Genomic DNA, 19,106 nt, shown 5'->3' on the forward strand with positions numbered 1-19,106 from the left:
TGATAATTTTATATATAAAATTATATATATATATATATATATATATATATATATATATATATATATATATATATATATATATATATATATATATATATAATTTGTTTTATATATAATGATAATAATAATAATAATAATAATAATAATAATAACTTCGGTGTATTTAATCAAATTAACAACTCCGTACATGTGTTGCTAATTTGATTAAAGTTGATTTTCGAAATTGTTGCAGTAATATATGTCCGTAAGTTTATCTTTAAATCTGCACCTGTTATATTTTGTTGCGTCATCTAAAGTTAGAATTAATTCCGTGTTTGTCTGCTTTCACGGGATAGTTAAGTTACTAAAAGTACTGATTTTATTCCCGCACTTTCTTCTATTGTTAAAGTGGTTATGAAATGTGGTTGGAAGGAGACCGTGTTGTTGAATCACACACAAGTTAACTTTTTAAAAACTTTTAAGTCATTAAAAACGAAGAGTTTTTGGATGTAAGATACATATGTATGTCAATAAGGAAATTTGTCGGGCAGAAATGTATTATAATCCTCTATTCTGAAACAAAGTGAAACAATTTTCAAAAAACAGTCAGCTTTTGATTGTCCCTAATTTTGACATACATATCGTAAATGTTTTTGACCACTTTGGAAGCCTCTTGTTAATTTTCTATGAAAAGTTGCTATATTGCGTCTTCAGTTTTAGCATTTCTGTTTTTTAGTATTCAATGGGATTTCAGCAGTTCGAAGCCATTGAACAAGACTGGCCATATTCCGATTAATATGTTTATTTAGCTTTTTGTTAGAGTTTGTTATTAATTGGAGATCAGTATCGTCAGCAAATTGATGTGTAGTTGAATGTTTGTTAGAAAGATTAAGATCATTAGATAGTAAAGAAAATTGGATTAGGGTTACCAATATATTTTTACATTTTATATCGATTTTATATCTTAGAAGGTGCCATTTAAACCTAAACCTGATGATTGGAAAAGTAAACCAGTAAACCAGATGTAAACCAGTTCCGCGTACATCATAATGGTTAAGCTTAGAAGAATGCCAGCGTCTACGGTCTCAAAAGCCTTTTGAAAATTAATGAAAACCCGATACCTCTCAGACCTTCATTATATCATTTTGTTTCAACCATTCAAGACGCATGCGCAGAATTGCCTGTCGATTAAATTTAACTTACTTTTTAAAAATAAATTATGTATGATTGTAAACTTATCACAACAAAAACGTTTTCTACTCTAAACGCATAAGGAGTTCTATTTTAATAAACTTCAGAAAATTCGATTTATCTTAAAAAACTGATATAGAAGTTGTACTTTATGCGTTATTAACGGAAACGCCGATGCCTAATTTATTTTTGAAAACTGTGTATATAAGAGAGTCACTATTATATATGCAATTGCTTGTCTGTGTTTCGTAGCATTTTTACCGAAAAACATTGATTTTAATTAACAGATTTACAGAATTTTCAGGAATAAGTTTTCTGTAAGAAGAACTAAAACAAGAGATTTTAATTTTTTTGTGCGGATAATTAGGATTTGAAGAGATCAGATAATGAACTATATGAGTGTTTGAGAACGTCAGATAATACGAACATTTTGATGAGCAACAGAAAAACCAATACTTCACCGTGAACTTTTGTAAAATCTTTTTATTTAGTTTAACATATTGCCGTTTTAAAAATTTGCGTGAAGAACCTAAAGAAGTCCTTGTCTTGATAAATCCTCGAACGTTTTTTTGTTTACTACATTCCCTACAGAGTCTTCGAATTCCTCTTCAACGTCCGCTTGAAATCTTTCTTTAGCTTTGACTTCTTTTAATTTATCCCAAAGTGAAAGTGCATCTTCAATTTTGGTGACATTTGCGAAGTGCGCAGTATTTGGGATATTTAAAACACGCATTCCGTGCGCGTGGCGCCACTCGGAAAAATGACGTTGGAAAGCTTTAGGACCACGATATTGCTGATTGCCGCATATTTCACATTTGTAATAAAGATTAAGGCCATGTAATTTATAAAGCCAGTAAGGAATAGGTTTTCCGTCCCAACCTGAAACATTACAAAAAAATAATATACTTCAGAAAAAAATCTGAAAATAAAAAATCTACTGAAAGGAGAAAAGAATCAATTAAAAACCATTAGAATTTGTGGTGAAATAAAATTGAGCGAATCGTTAAAAAATTTTTTCTACATACGCATGCGCACCAATACTCTATTTTTCCCCTCCCAAAATTAACAGAATTACCTAAAGGCAGATTTTTAGGATTGTATAATACTTGTTCTTCCTCGTCACCAGATTCTTCAGCATTTGTATGATCCTCTTCTTCTTCATCAAGTTCATCAGAAGTTCGAGCTTGTTTACGTTCAACATTTTCGCGCGTCGCTTGACGCTCCTCGCTAACTAACTCGACAAGTCGATAAACCTTAAAACAATCCAGTAAACACTTTTAAAAAGTGATGTAATACATAGAAATATCCTCAAAATCCATATAAATGAGAAGAAGTTTATCCGTTTTTTTACATACTTTGTTTAAACGTTAAGTTTTTTCAAATTTAATATTGCATGTATAAGATTTTCAAAATGAAGATAACATAATTTAATGTTTCTGACGAAGTTTAACTTTTTTTCGAAGTTTAACTTTTTACATTTTGATGGAAATGTAAACGAGCAATATTAAAGTGGTCCGTTTGAAACTTTTTTTTATTTTTTACGTGTTGCTTTTTTTTAAAAAAAAAAAACAACCAGTGATGACATTTAATGTGAAAACATTAAATAACAAAAGTTAAGAATTTAGGACAATTTTTAGATCCCCCAGAAGACAAAATTTGATTAACTTACAACTATTGTTACATATCCCACAAAAGATTTGTTTTAAAACGCTACAAATGTTATGTAACATATATCAGTTTAATTACTCTCATTCCAATATTTTTAAAGACTCTTTCATTCCAATGCATTTGATATACATTCATTGGATTTAATACACGTTCCAGCTGCAATTAAGGAGGAAAACTATCATTGAATAGAGCTGTATTACAAAAATATCTTTTTTGAGAGAGAAAAAGATTAAAGAAAAGAAACAAGATTAATCAAATCACCTAATTGAAAACTTGAAATTCAACTTGAAAACTTTTGGTTAGTTGCTCGTATTCCAGCAGAGTCAAATTCCAAAAAAAAAGTTATTAAACGTAATGTGTACAGCAATGGATCTGGTATTAGTCAAAGACAACAGCAACTTTTTTTAGGAGGACCTTAGGTGGAGCAACTTTAAATGTAATTACACTTTCTAAAACATCAGTGATGAACCTAGTTGACAAGTGGCAATTAAAAGCATGCAATTTTGCACTTATTACTAACAGCTATTAATTTTCCACTTATCATTAACAGCTGCAAACAGTAGGTTGTGCAATGGAGCTGCAATTCTATTTGCAAATTGGTGAAAATAGAAGCAAATTGATGATTCACTATTCTGATTAGGATGACATATTCCAGAACTGTTCATAAAAGCAACGTTCAATGCTATCTGTGGTCCGAATAAATCACTAAGAGTTTGGCTGTTTGAAAGGTTCAAGGAAGAATGTCATAATCTAAGCAAGAATATTAAAGAACTTTAGGTATGGGACTAGCCTCTTGATCAAAGTTTTTTATTTCAACAAGCACTTGAAATAGGCAACTGAATGTTCGGAGAAAAAAATCTTTCCCTCATGAGGACTAGCAAAATTTGGTGTAGCTTTTTTTTTGTTGGAAGAGAGGTTTCTTAATGCCAATTCTGTTCATCATGCAAAATTTCAAAAGCCATTTATCATCCAAAAATTTTTCTACATTTACCTTTTTTTACAGAATGTACTTTCTGCAAGCTGCTGCTGCACCAGCAAACAATCTGTATTTCTTTTATTTGATGAGGGAGTTTAAATGAATCAACCATGAAGGTACAGAAGAAACCATCAAACTCATTAAACAACGCTTGGGTTACTTATCCATTTCCTTGTTTAATGACTCTGTGAGTTGTACAAAATATGAAAAGTCAGAAATTATAAACGAAACCTAAAGTATTCTCTCCTTACAAACCAAAGTCTCTGAAAAATGTATGCAATTTTTCCAGTGTCAAGATGTTGCAGAGGATATCAAACTTATTGGACATCAAAGATATATGTTTCAATTCATCGTAGAGAGAACAACTTGCCCAATTTGTTGAAAAGCATTAAAACAGCTTCAAAGGAAAATATCACTTAAACAAATCAATTAAAAGAAACTTCCAACAAACAAAAAAATTATATTTCAGTAACATGATTAATTGTAAATTTAAAAATATTTTGATAATATTTTTGTGGGATATGTATAAATAGTTATCAACCAAATTTTATAGGATAATTCATCTGTTATCAATAAAGATCCTGTGTAAATCCTGGAGAGAAAGAAAAAATTAATGATCAAAAAGTTCCGCATTACTTGGCAATCTTTTATTTGATGTTCCGATGTCTTGTGGGGGATCAAAAAGTCATTTTAAATTCTTATTTTTTAGTATTTATTGTTTTTAGGTCAAAAGTCATAACTGGTGAAAACCCACATAAAAAATAAACTTAAAAACAGACCACTTCAGAGCATGTATATTTTCTATACTTTTTTGCAAGCAATCAGTTAAGTTTCTCTGATTTTTGTCACCTGAACTAAAGCCATTTCCTTAATTATTCCCGGAAAGGTGGGGTTGATTTCCTTTAAAACATGATTTGGCCTTTTAAGTAGCAAAACATGTCTTATAATTTTCCTTTCAAAGTTTTTTTTGAATTAACATTAATGTTGCAACAATAAATTCAAAATATTTCTCCAATAAGTTTATGTCTTATGTGCTTTAATTTTATGAAAGTTTTACCAAGCATATTCCTTTCCCTCCACTAAGCATTTTCTATATTTTGAAAGGCATACCCATAATAATGCCTCTTTCAAGAAGCATTAAATTGAAAAGATATGGTGTTTGAGCATGACCACAAACAAATTATGCTATATAAACCTAGTTGCAAACATGCTTAAATGTTATAAAAAAAATTACTTGGGCTTCCAAAGATGCAATTTCCTTTTGTTTTTTAGCATGGTCTGCACCCTTTCCTTTACTGCGAACTTTTGCAAATGCAGATGACTCCAAACTCTCTAAATTCATTCCCTTTGTGCTGAACAAACGCCTTGCTCTTTCTTCAAGAGTTCCTCCACACTTTAAATTTAAAGCTTGAAGTGCAGACTTCAAGCGATCAAGACCTAAAGAACTAAGTTCTTCAGGAGACGAAAATAGTGATAAATCGAGATGAGCACCTAAGTAATTTAATTTCACAAGAAAAAATTAATTGAGAAACAAAATAACAAAGTAAACATAGATTAGGTATGGTAGTTTTACTTACTAGCATAAATATTTTATAGCTCAATTGAAAAAACTATTGGACATTTTGAAACATGAAAAGCAGAAACCAATTATGAACTCTGGTGTTATCTCATAAAGATGCTTCAGTTAACATCTGAAACTCACTTAATCAAATACAGATGATGCTTAGTGAGTTTTAGATGTTAAAACTAATTTAAAAAAAACTAGGGAAATTTGACTATTATTTGAATGTTGCACAGAATATTACCTGCATGAGTTAGTGCACTTCCAGTCTCCTTGGGCCAGCCTATGAATGTCCCAGCATCAAACTTTGAGTTAAACTCATCCAAAGCCTCTTTCAATTCTTTTTCTAAATTCAAAAGTGGTTTTGCACGTTGAAGAAAATGATAAAGGTAATCTATTAGAGTGTTCAGATAGCTTTTATAGTCATAGTTTTTTCGATCTTTGCTGATTTCAAACAAACGATCAAAAGTCATAAGATAAGTTAAATAGTCTATGTTATCAACATTTTTTAGATTGATAAATTGTGTGTAAGCTTCATGTAAATCTAGGTATTTTCCAAATCCTTCTTCATCAGTGAACTCCACCATAACATCTTGCTCATCAATAGGTTTTTCTCGAGCTTCTTTTAATCTTAACAAAATTTAATAAATACAAAAATCAACAAAAATCAGCATATTAAAATTTCTACACTACTTTTAAAAAAATGTAATTAATGAGATGTGGTTATCATAACTAAAACTAATTGTTCTCTAATTTTACCTCATAAATTCTATCTGCATGGGTTCTGAAACTTCATTTGGGTATTTTCTGTGATAATGCTTGATCATACGCAGTCTCCCATAAAACTCAGCAAACTCATTTGGTCCAGAAATTAAAGCAATCTCTTCTTTCAGTAGAGAGTCTTCATCAGCATATAAACGCTCAAGCTTCTCTAAATTAAATTGTATAAAAATGGCTGCAATTAAATTATTTGATTTAACAGATGTAACAATACTGCAAATGTCATCGTAATAAGAATTGAAATTTAAAAATAATTGAATATGAATCAAAAATACAAAAACTTTTTTGAAAAAGTTTTTGCATTTTTGATTCATATTCAACAATGAAGACATTTGAATGAAGTTATCTTAGCAAAAAGAATTGGACCAAAAAAATTGGATCATGGAAACTGAAAAGTCATATTGCTACATGACAATGTGTCCACACATTATTATAGCACCACAAAATACAATATTTGAACTAGGTGGGGAGGCCATATTCTGCTTCTTAACCTGATTTAGCAACATCAGACTCATCATGCCATTTGTTTTGCTAGCTTGAGCATTTTCTTAGACAGCAATTGTTTACAAGCCGGCAAGATATTGAAACTAATCAATAAATTATGTATAACTCAATAGTATAATTGTAAAAATGAGGAAATTTTAAGAAATGAAATAAAACCACATCTGAGCAAAAAAGCTAAAATTTTAGTAAAGCCAATACATTATAATAATCCAATCAACAAGCCTATAAAGTTAGGTAAAATTAAAGTAATTCCAAATTAATTATTGATGCTAATCAATCTACCAATATCAAAGCATGGTAAAATTGGTAATTACTAACTACTTAAAGATCTTCTTTAGACAATGAACCATTAAATGCTGTTAATCTTTTAAAGATAATTACTAATTATAGTGGTGAAGGAATGATAAAATCATGAGATAGATAGAATACATGAGATGTTAAAGTTTAAAAATCCAGTCCATGTTAGAGCGCATAAGCAAGCTTAATCAGAAGCAAATTCATTGCAAACAAATTGCAGTTCAAGTAATAAGAGGCCAAGAGAGATACACAATAGTTAAACTATTGATAAAGCAAATTTGTTAAATAACAAAGACAATGCAAAATAATCAACATCTTAAAACAGGGACATCCAATAGCATAAGTAGAAGTATACTGTATTATAAAATTTTACTTTGAAAATTAAGAATAAAATTTCATCAATATTTACTTCGAGTAGATATTTACATATACACACATTCTGAGGCTTTTACAAAGTATTTAATGAGATTTTCTTTTGCACCATTTTGAATAGCAAATATTTATCATGCATAACAGTTTCCTCTGCAATGTATGAGTTAATTACTAGTTTAAGATGTAGAAAACACCTTTTAAATTAACTCAAAAATAAAAAGCAAATCATATTGCATTTGAAGTTAAGTTTAATGAGTTTAATAAGTTTGAACTTGTGAAAATAAAAATCAGTGAAATTGCTTTGAAAATTATATTACAAAACTGATACTAAAGTAGAACTTTTCTATAAAATCAACTAAAACAAGTTTGCTATTACTAAAATGGAGATTTACAAAATAATAAAATATTATTTGTAATCGCAAATTTTATGAAGTGTAAATCAAAGTACAGTTTAGGAAATAGTGCACTTAACTTGAATCTAGGATATGATATAGTCACATTTATAAACACTATACCTGTCACTTGTGTATATCTGTCAAGAAGTAGACTGACACGATGATCAGAGTTAATTTGTTCTTTTAAATTATTCTTCTTCATGACCAACTCTTGTGTCATGGCATCTTCTAACCTCTCTCTTTCTTCATGATACCTTCTTTGCTGTTCAATAACAGTCTCCATATTTTACTTCTGTAGCAATTGTAATAAGAAAACTTTAAAAAACCAAATAAAATATTTTTTACATGCAGGTAAAAAAGTCAGCAACATCAATAAATTTAAATACATATATGTTGTGTATAAATATTAGTGTAGTTTTATTTGTACAATATATTTTGTTGATTGGAATATTAGTATAATCATCTAATGGATAAATTAATAAAATAAGAACATTTATCTTAAAAACTCAAATTAAGTACTTTTATTTTTTTAGTAATTATCTAATTATCAACCTTTTGAATCATGCCTCTATTACATAAAACAGGTGATACATTTTAACTTGATATGCAGTTTAAGTAATTTTATTTAAGATTATTGTGCATTAATGAACAAACAAACAAAAAAACATTATTTGATAAAAGGAACTAAAATCTGAAGAAAAAAAAAAACAAAAAAAAAAAAAAAATACAAGCTCTGAAATAATTCATTTCACCTATCTATATATAATAGTTGATGTGTTAAAAAAATCTTTTTTAAAAGTACTTATACTAATTTTGTTCATTTTTATTTTAAATGTTACAAAAATTACATTTACAAAGAGAAATGAAAGTTACATGAAAATTTCTTTTTTCATAACTAACCGTTTTTAGAAATTTATAAAGAACTTTCCCAAGGTCTGTAGTAGACCTATTATTTGGTAAAAAAAAAAAAAAAAAAAAAGTTTATTTATTGAACCAGTAGGGATGAAGGTACATTTTTCAGTAGATATGTACTTCATTCTAGTACATATATGCCAGTAGAACTTACAACTCTAAAATGAAGAAATAGACAAAAAAAAATTCTCACTAGATCGATTATATCTTGATTTTAAGACCAAACTCAACATAACAGTAAACCCGCTAGAACCTTGCGATTCCATTTGGAACGTTAAACTTTCGGACTTGTAGAAACAAGAAATGTCAATCGCTGGTTATTATTAATCTATTTGTCCTAAAGGTTGCCCAAAAACTGCTTTATATAATTCACAATTTTATAACGTTAAATGAAATCTGGCTGCCTTAATTAAGAACTTTGTTGAGGGCAGTCCAGTTTTTTAAGTGTTCTCTTTTATCCTTAGACTGGTGTACTACTTTATTGATTTCTTTTTTAATGTGAATCACTTCGAATTTGTTTTATTTATGGATCGCACGCATATCAGAATAGCAAAAAAAAAAAAGAATTTTTAACAAAAATACAGCCAATCTGATAAAAGATGAATTTTTTTAATATCCATTATGCTTAATCTTTGTAAATTGACCTTATTTTAACTAAATTTTTAAGGATACATACACATTTGCAAGGCCCAACTATTTTTAACATCAAGATTAATTACGAAATTGTAAGAACTCAAATTTTCACTAAATTTTCTTCTATTTTCTTAACAACATTCATGATGTATTGATAAAAAAAAATTTGCTCAGTACAGTTGGAAAATGATCGCAGTATATAACAGTTTTTTGAGTTTTAGGTAACTAAATTTATTTAACTGACAAAAAAGTTACTTCAAATAGGCACATTTTTATCATGAAAATAGGCCGTTTTTAGCAACTTATCTAATGATATCCAGCTGTGTCCAACCTAAGTTTACGAAAATGTCATAATATTTTCAGTTGTTTAAAAGTAAAAACCGGACCGTAAATGACCGTCGTAGAGAAAAGTGTTATCATAAACTTTAGCGCCGAAAATTTTTTTGCTTCAATTTTGGCGGTTAAAATTTGCGTACACCAGGAGGCGTGCCTCCTGGTGTTGCAAGTTGCTCTGAGATTTCCTGTATTTAACCTAAGATGAGAAAGAAATGATTTCACTTTTTTTTCCAGCTGGCAGGTCCATTTTTCACCTTCATCATCTTCTTTAATTGCATGTTTTTTCAAAATAAACCGAATCAGAGATCTTAATTGGTATGGACAATCAGTAAATTCAAAATCATTTTCTTTCATAATAGAACAAAGGTCTGAATGGGTGAGGGTGCTTTGTGAGTCCAATTGTGTCATTTTCATGGTTTGAGGGTACCTGTAATAACAAGTACTCATGAGTTTTGAATGAATGTTTTGCAAATATACTATGGTTGTTTTGAATGAATGAACATGGATTTTTAAATGTATAGAAATTGTAAAGGAAAATATTATCAAGTTTTAAGAGGTTAAGAGGGCAGGAGCCTGGGGTCAGGGGTCACGCCTTCAGGCGTACGCAAATTTCAACCGCCAAAATTGAAGCAAAAAAATTTTCGGCGCTAAAGTTTATGATAACACTTTTCTCTACGACGGTCATTTACGGTCCGGTTTTTACTTTTAAACAACTGAAAATATTATGACATTTTCGTAAACTTAGGTTGGACACAGCGAAAATTTAGTGAAAATTTGAGTTCTTACAATTTCGTAATTAATCTTGATGTTAAAAATAGTTGGGCCTTGCAAATGTGTATGTAACCTTAAAAATTTAATCATAATAAGGTCAATTAACAAAGATTAAGCATAATGGAGTAAGATATTAAAAAATTCCTTTTTTTTTTTTGCTATTCTGCTTTTGCTATTCTGATTTAAATCAAGTTGTAGTAGTAGATTTTAAAATGTTTATCTAAAAAATTGGTTTTATTTAATTCACATTTATCCATTCATTCTATTGACCCCTTTTTAAAGATATTACAATAACTTTGTTCGTACAATTTTTTGGGCATTAAGGTTTTTAAAAATTTCGTTTTGGATTTACATTTATCATGTATTTTTTATGAAAATTTAATTAGTTAATTAATAAGTTACAAATAATAATTTGATTAATGTGGACCCCGTATCACCATCTCCAATAAAATCATTCTAATGTAAAAGGAGGTTCACAATAGGATTAAATGTTCTTCTCTATAAACGTAACAATTTTATGAGTTGTTTATTATCAAAACATTATTAAAAAAAAATAGAAAAAATTGTTGCAGGGACAAGGATTCATCTAAGTTTTATACTTTTTAGGTACAATTCTTGAAAGTAATTTAGGAGCCAATCTAGCCGTATTATTACAGATATGAAGATTAGGGAAAAGGAGAAGAAATTTCCTACCAAATTAAGTCCTGTTAAAAAATATACCTGGTTTTAGAAATAATTGTCTGCAATTTTGTCAGTTCAATTTAGAGCTCCAAAGTATCATCAATACTTAAACAAATTATCTCTGAAGACTGGGGAGAAATGAACTACCATGTGGGAACTAAGTGGTCAACTTGTGTAAAACCATAAGAACTAAAATAATTGTATCAAAACAATTCAGACAAATGTCGGATTTTATATTTTATTGAATATATTTACCTTACATCCTGGACAATTTGCAGATAGTTTCGATGTCGTTTATACAAAACAACATTTTCTTGTACCGAATGTATTTATGTCCGAATGGGAAAAATGCAACAAGAGCTAAAAATGCATTTCCCCCTAAAATAGAACGGATTCCTCATTTACTTTGGTCATAATACGACTGTCAAATTAAATTTTTTCGGTATAATGGAAGTATTACAAATAAGGACGGAGTACGAAGAAGTCAATTGGGAAACATGGAGATATTAAGAAAAAAGCTTTCAAATGAATTCAAAGGTAAAAAATAGTCTCTCCCATCTAGAAACAAGAGAAAATGCTACATGGAAGAAAGCATTTAGTCTATAGTCCACAATCACAGATTGTTTACAAAATAAAATGAGCTGGTAGTTTTCAACTTTTTTTCAACTTTGTGTCTTATCTCAAACTGCTACACATGCCCACCTTTTTCATTTCAACTAGGATGTGTAATCAGATAAATCTTGTCTTGATAACAACTGAACATGAATAATTTCTTTTTATAAGTGCTCAGTTATCATTCAAGCAAGATTTATCTGATTAAACTAAATAAAACTTCTAAGATTAAAAGTTTTAACAAAACTTTTAATCTTAGATGACGACACTGATTACCATTAGAGCACATGTAGAAGTTGACTGTTATCGTAGTGAAAGTCTGAAAAAATTGTGGTTTTCATAAAAAACAAGTTTTTACTGTCATTTTTAACTACAAAAAGAAATAATCATCTTTTTGATATAGTTCATAAAACATATTTCAAAGAATAAATATATAAAAAATTTGACAATTTATGTTTTTTCAATAGTTAAATTTTGCTATAAATATATATGCATCTATAGTAAGTAAAATTTTGCTATAAATATATAAATATATATGCATCTATAGTGAGTAAAAAACTTATTCTGCTTATTTAAAAGTCAACAAAAATAAGTAAAATTATTGAGAGCAAAATAATAAAAAAAAAAAGTAGATTTTTTTGTTTTTATAAAAAAGTTCACAGATAAGAATTTTAAAAACTAGTACTTTGACAATTTAAAAACAATTGTCTAAAACAATAGAATTTCAGAAAAGACCTTCTAAAGATAATTATTTTGAAGAGGGTGTTGTAGCTAAAATTGACACTAACCATAGTAAGAACGATAAAAAGGAGACCACCTAAAATGTAAAAAAAAAATTGAATCAGCGTGAGTTCATTTACAAATTCAAACTGTTTAGAAGTAAAAATATATATATATTCACACTGCTTAGAAGCTTTCTAATTCTTTTGAACTTAGTAATTAAACAGGGTTGGATCAAATCATTTGCAAAAACGATTGGAAAAAAATCTGGTTTTAAAAAACTAATTAATTTTTATAAAAAAGCTGGTTTAAAATAAAATACAAACCGATTGAATGATTGTAATTACAATAAAATTGCGCAAATCACTTCTTTTTGGAGATAGAAAAAAGATATCAACAAGATGAAATGCTTCTTGGGTACATCTAAAAAATTGTAATAAAAACTCCTATAATTTGCATACAGAGCTAAAAAATAAGTCTCCAAAATTGTATTTAAAAGCCAATGAATGTGTTACTTTTAAAGAAGTAACCAGCATGTAAATGTAAAGAACTAAAGATTATTTGAATAACACTACGCAAATAACTCACTTATAGCTAACAAATGAGAGCTTTACTTAAGCTGTAATTTTGCATTTCAAAGTGTACTTTTTTTTTTTTTAGAAACATTTAAACTTTACATAAAAACTATCAAAAAGGAAAATAAATACTTACCGCTTGATCCCATGTTGAGTAGCAAATTGGCATGAGAAATAAAGACTATATGTTAAGGTAAATAAGATAATGCCATGAAGAATTGGCACCAATTGTACTTTAAGGTATCGTAATATCCTTAAATTAAGAAAACTTGTGATAAGGAGCAATTTAAATACTTTACCAAAGTAGGCATAAGAGTGGAAATTTTATATTAAATATTACAAGAACCATAAATAGGAACAAGAATAACAACAGTATAACAACAATGAATTTAACAGTAATGAAAATACCGTAAAGACATTTTCATTGAAGAATAAATACATAGAGATTTTGAGACCACCAAACTAAAATTGAGAAGCACGAACAAAGTGCAGAAACCTTTAAAACCTTCTACAGTTCTTGCTTTCATATCAACTTTAATAAACAAAACACAAGTTCCTGGAATTTCATACATCTTATTCAAAAACGAATATATTATGTAAATATCACAAATGGCACTTATAGTGCCAAGTATTTTAATCATTTTTGGTAAACGGGACCTTTTAAGATTAAAATTTTTATAACGATGGCGTGAGCCAATTAGAATTTAAATAAATTCAAAATTTGCAGCCAATTCAAAGAGCACATGTTAAAAATGCACCACTAAGTAGACATCAATAATTTTAGTAGACGTTTTGATAATTTTTGGGAAATAAATTGGAAATATACAAAGTATCAAATCATTGAAACAATTATTTACAATTTTAGTTCTGTGTTTTGAGTTCTTCGTAAACTAATATTCTTTATATTTTGTGAGGCATACTGTAAATGAAGTGGTCTTTGTCTACCTTTCTAATGGCTCACTAAGCAATCAGAGTGGTATTTCAGAGACGCTGTAGATCCATCGAGAAAACACCCAATAAACCTAACCCTCTATCTATAATCTCCCTAGATAATCTACGGGCAAAAATTGTTTCAATCTATCTTTTTCTAATGATTTTACAATTCAATAACTACAGGTGTATATTAAAAAGTAAATAAAATAAAGATGGGCCATACATTAAGAAAAACAGCTAAAATATTAACTTTTATTAACTATTAGCTAATCTCAACGAAAAACAACTACATTATGTAAAGTAAATAATCTATATCTATGATGTAGTACATTGTCACTGGTAGCTTATCGTTATTAAATAAAAGAAAAAGGTGAACGAAAAAAAGAGTACGAAGAGGAATGATCGATATCTGATGCAGGAGAGTATCAAAAATCCAAAAAAAGACAAGTGACCAACTGATGAATGGTTTTAACAGCAGAAAATATACATGCATGCTCGAGTTTGGTGCGGAGGAGGTATAAGTATTTTTGTTTGTTTCTTTATCTATTTATTTCTGTTATTTTTACCATGACAATTCACTCCATCTCCTAGATAACATTTTTTACAACTACAAGAATAAGAACCATCTGTATTTAGGCAAACAGCATCTTTATGACATATATGCCACGGGAAAACCTACCCGAAAGTTTTTTAATAAACAATTACAAACAGATGTCATGAAGAAAAAGAGTCTTCTGTGGACAAAGAAACACAAAAGCTGGACAAAAGAAGAAGGGAGAAAAGTGAGATACAATATATAGTTCTTGCTGAAAGAGCAACCCTATATTAAAACCTGGCACTAAAGTTAAGAGATGAAAAAAGAAAATTTGATAATTGTTAACTGATTCATTAAGCGCAAGGAATATTAGAAACGTCACATTTGAAGTGCAAAATCAGCTATCCAAGTTTGTTCGTTGTTCTATTGGTGAGCCGATGCGACCCGGAGATGTTGAGCAACATGTCAAGAATCCTAAAAAGAAGATGTTTAAGTGATGTTCCTCTACTGCTTGACCAGCAATACTCTACTTAGTAAATGGTATGATGACTTCTGACGTTTATATGAATTCTGATGCTTATATGAATTCTGACGCTTATATAAACAATCTACAAAACAATTAATTCCAGATGTGTTGAAAGTATTCCCGAACAGAAGTGGAATATTTCAGCATGATTTGGCTACATGTCATGCATCCCCGAAAAGTTAAAAAATTCATGGCGGACAACAAATGAATACATTTACATGGCCTGGAAACTCCTCGGGTATCATTCATTTTTTATTGATTCAAGGAAATTGACACTGCAGCATTAACATAAAAACGCCATGTAGGCTGCATTTCCCTAATCGTTTAAAAAGAAAGTACTCCATAAAAAAAGTGAAAATTCGATTTTTATTCAAATCTTGTTTTAGGTGCAAAAATTTATGTATTTTTTTAAGGTAAGAGAATGACACAGTTATTTTTCAACTATTTTGTTTATTAATGTTTAGGCAGTTATTCCCTCAAATTGCCTGTTAAAATACAAGCATAGCCTAAACTTTGTGGAATACTAACTACCCTAAGATGTAAACCAACTATACCAAACATTATGAAAAAAAGAAGAAAACTTCATGGACTCCGTAAAGTATCATAGCATCCTTTTGTTTATGGTTAATATTGGAAGAAGTATTTTTTTTAGCCAACTCTTTTTAGTTATTACTAAATGCTCATTGAAAACTTTTGAAATATTGAAAACTTCAACTAATGTTATTGAACTCAGACATTCTTGTGGTCAGAAAATCACAAAAATTTCTTTCGCTTAAGGAACTAATATTATTGTTTTGCATTCAAAATGCTTTTTATTTACTTAATTTTAATAAATACTTTAATCCAGCCTACTTTTGATTGAGTTGAACTTGAAATTGAGTTGACTGCAACTTGATCAATTAATTTCTTTATCGAATTCAAGTGTCGAAGTAGGTTATGTCATATCAACTAGGGGTTTAGAGGGTAATACATAATGGCATCCAGGGGTACACTGGATTAGGTGAGAGTATTGATGTGGGGCTGAGCACAGCAGCAGTAGTAATTTTCATGCAACAGTATCAAAAAGAGTGTAAATATATCCATTTTTATGCTATAAAATGCTAAGCTTTTGTCAAATTTACGTCACTTGTAAAATGTTGTTGTAAAATACTATTTAATTTATTTTACTTTAGGAAATGCAAAATAAAAACTGTATTTTAAAAACTAGACTAAATCTCTACTCTCTGAAATAAAACTGTGACAAAATTACGCATTTTAGATATATAAAAGCCATTTTTTACACTATTTTCATTATGGTTGTAGGAAAGATTGTAGCTGTTGTTAATATCATCTGTCTTAAAGGTAGGCTTCTCTCTAATGAGCTCAGTGATGATTCCAAGAGAGCTTTTTTTGTCTGTTGATAAAATCGTGAATGTGGTGAAAGACTGCATGAACTTTGGGTGTAATGGATGGTGTTTTCAGGGCAACATATGAATCTCGGAAAGTTCGGATTTTTTCATAACAGTGTGGATCCAGTTGTTTTCTAAAGCAGGATTCAACAGCAGCATTAAACTTTTGCAATATATCAATAAATCCTACCACATGGAATGCCGATTGTTTTTCTGCAAATTGTTGAAGCAAGTCAGTGCTTTTCAAGAGCTTTCTGTAGTCTGGTCTTGCCTATTGACTTCCATGGTAGGGAAGACTTTGGATGTTGAAGTGCAGTTAGCCATTTGTCAGTATTAGACCAAGAATCTTTGACTGCTTTGAGTAGATGGTTCACCACTCCTAACTGGATATAGAATTCCATGGGAGGAATAAAATCAATAGTAAGATAGTCACCTGGCAAATTGATAATTAGTGAATGAACAGCGTTATTGTACTTCTTTGCTTTTTTGTTGTCTCCGCCAGATGAGATGAAAGCTTCATAGTTTTTCCTGATTGACCCAAAAGTTCTTGGAGATCCACAGTTTGGCAACACTTTTGCATCAACATCATACCATGTGCATGGGTGTGAGCTAGCATGTGACTGAATTCCATAAATGATATTTGCAAGTTTCATGTCTTAAGACAAGAAGAAACTAATTTTGTGAAGTTGAACCAAATCCAAGATCAGCCTGACATTCTGCTGTTTCTGGAATTTCCTCACAAACAGCAATTAGCAGCTGTTTTTTTTGACACTTGAGTCTTTAGAATTCTGTTCAGTAAGAAGTCTTCTTTTGTGCTTTTGTGGAGTTTCCTGCTGTTCCATGACACTCATACTGACTTAGAGAAAACCTCCTCCCCCATCAATACCTAGCTTCACAAGATAGTTTGGAGAAATCCCTCTTTTTTTAAATGGTTTTATCAAGCAGAGACTTTGCACCAATTCAGTGTGCAACTATTTTAGTTGTTTCAGAGGAATTTTCTGAGACTTGAACTTTGGTTCATGTAAACTTTGATGAAAGTTGTTTTCCAAATGACTGAAAGTTGGATGCGAAATTCTTTTCTACAATTCGAGTCTGTGAAGCATTTTTTAATGTTACTGCCAGCTTATTGATTGTAGAGTTTGAGGGGCTAGCGTTACTTGAACTTTGGCAAGGGCCTCAGCCGCAAGACAATTTTCTTCTTGAAAGAGACACTTTGATCTTGTAGAATTGTAGATTCTGAAATATGATAATGAGCTACATTATAATATGTTTGGTTAATTATAAGGCTCTGCCACCCATGCCATCTGAAGCCAATATTACAGCATATCTTTTGGTGTTGAATTTTCATTACGATTGCTACCAATTTATTAATTTTGACAAGTTTTTTAAGGTTTTTATTGATGCCAACTATTACCAACTCAATTATGCTTATGTTAGCAGCGGCTTATTTGACATATATGCGATGATAGCAATAAACAGGTAGAAGCAACCCCAATCTATGTTACAATTATGAAAATGCTGGAATTTTTTTTCATAACACAGAGTCTTAAATAATTCAAACAAGCTGACCGGAACTTTAAGTTCATTAAGTAAATAAATTTGTATTTTTACCTGGAACAATCGGAAACGGACTTTCTCCTTGAGCTATTTTAGTCGAAAAGTTTCCATGTGGAGATGCATCAGATGATGAAGTAACTGACACGGCAACTGCTTCTGCTGCAACTCTATCTTTTCATGTAACTTCAACTAAGTTTTTGTGTAGAGTAGATTTGGTTCAGACATGAGAAATACTCCTTCCAATTACGGAAAAACACTTGACAAACCTTTTCTCTGCAATGCTTTTTTTTTTGGGATTTGTTAGGTTGTGGCTCTGAGATTCCAGGCTTACAAGGTTTTGTTTTTTCTGATACCCTAACAACCCTAAAAATCTGGTATTCACAGGCAACTGTTCTAGTCAAGACTTATCAAATCAAAGTTATAAAGAATTAGCGGTGTAACTTTTTGGCCTTTTTCACACCTTCGTAGTGCTGATCGAAAAGCCTCATAAATTCCAAGAGGAATTCTTATACCTTGAAAATCAATCTGTTTCTGAAGAATTCGTTTTACTCTTTCCTTCATGTCCTTTGATAGAGTTCTTGATGCTTTATAAAGACAGAGGAAACAAACGGATCTTCTGTTTTTCTCATGAGTATTTGCTTTATTTCACATTTTAACTTTTGCAACACTTTTACAGATGTACAAAAAAAACAGCAAATCATGTTTATTTACATTGAACAAAATGTCTTTGCCCTTTCCCGGAAAAGTTTCATTTTTGTTCCATAGCTAAATCGATACATCGCTAAAAATTTAAAAAGCATGATAACAAAAATTTTTCTACATATTTGTATAATCAACGAATCCTCTTACTTTTTAAAGCATTATTTCATTTTGAACCAGTTCAAAATAAAAAAAAAAAGCAACTAAAGAAAGCTACCCATGCTAAATACCTAACCCTAACCCTATTTTATTTTCAAAGTTCAATTTCTGAAGCATGGATAACTAAATATTTGGATGAGTTTTTTCCCACAGACGCCAATGGTTAATTTTGGGAATAGTATTTTTTAAATCCTCTAAGTGTATATATCTTTGGGACATAATGGGACGCTGTGTTTGAAGCCAACATCCTTCACCTAACAGTCTTGACGAGCTGCGACAAACTCTTATCCGCGTGTGGGAAGATATCTCTCAAGAAAAGATTAGATCTCTAATTGAAAGTATGCCA

The 19,106-nt window shown here is 29.9% G+C and overlaps 2 protein-coding genes across 2 annotated transcripts; both read right to left on the minus strand.

The window, feature by feature from the left end:
- Positions 1-1,635: 1,635 nt before the first annotated feature.
- Positions 1,636-8,915, minus strand: LOC145182861 (splicing factor 3A subunit 3-like). Its single transcript, XM_090085380.1, has 7 exons — positions 8,829-8,915; positions 7,844-8,038; positions 6,135-6,306; positions 5,620-6,005; positions 5,049-5,305; positions 2,246-2,423; positions 1,636-2,049 (listed from the first exon to the last, which is right to left on the minus strand). The coding sequence occupies exons 2-7, from the start codon at positions 8,004-8,006 to the stop codon at positions 1,700-1,702; spliced, it is 1,506 nt and encodes a 501-aa protein (XP_089941506.1). The 5' UTR covers positions 8,007-8,038; positions 8,829-8,915; the 3' UTR covers positions 1,636-1,699.
- A 3,390-nt stretch (positions 8,916-12,305) lies between these two features.
- Positions 12,306-13,625, minus strand: LOC145183616 (uncharacterized). Its single transcript, XM_080059022.2, has 4 exons — positions 13,372-13,625; positions 13,100-13,216; positions 12,715-12,811; positions 12,306-12,485 (listed from the first exon to the last, which is right to left on the minus strand). Exons 1-4 carry the CDS (start codon positions 13,602-13,604, stop codon positions 12,417-12,419), a joined length of 516 nt encoding a protein of 171 aa, XP_079915148.2. The 5' UTR covers positions 13,605-13,625; the 3' UTR covers positions 12,306-12,416.
- Positions 13,626-19,106: the final 5,481 nt, after the last annotated feature.

Source organism: Hydra viridissima, unplaced genomic scaffold (genome assembly GCF_058129835.1).
Source record: "Hydra viridissima isolate aposymbiotic clone 2 unplaced genomic scaffold, HvirCarnegie_v1 scaffold_4, whole genome shotgun sequence".
NCBI classification, from domain to species: Eukaryota; Metazoa; Cnidaria; class Hydrozoa; order Anthoathecata; family Hydridae; genus Hydra; species Hydra viridissima.

Excerpts from the sequence above, each read along its gene's own strand:
- LOC145182861 (XM_090085380.1), bottom strand. The coding sequence starts at position 8,006 with ATGGAGACTGTTATTGAACAGCAAAGAAGGTATCATGAAGAAAGAGAG. Across the intron at positions 6,006-6,134 it reads ATGCAGATAGAATTTATGAG|ATTAAAAGAAGCTCGAGAAA; the intron begins GTAAAATTAGAG and ends AATTTTGTTAAG. Across the intron at positions 5,306-5,619 it reads AAGTGCACTAACTCATGCAG|GTGCTCATCTCGATTTATCA; the intron begins GTAATATTCTGT and ends TAAATTACTTAG.
- LOC145183616 (XM_080059022.2), bottom strand. The coding sequence starts at position 13,604 with ATGATTAAAATACTTGGCACTATAAGTGCCATTTGTGATATTTACATA. Across the intron at positions 13,217-13,371 it reads TCAATGAAAATGTCTTTACG|GATATTACGATACCTTAAAG; the intron begins GTATTTTCATTA and ends TCTTAATTTAAG. Across the intron at positions 12,486-12,714 it reads TAATTACAATCATTCAATCG|GTGGTCTCCTTTTTATCGTT; the intron begins GTTTGTATTTTA and ends TTTACATTTTAG.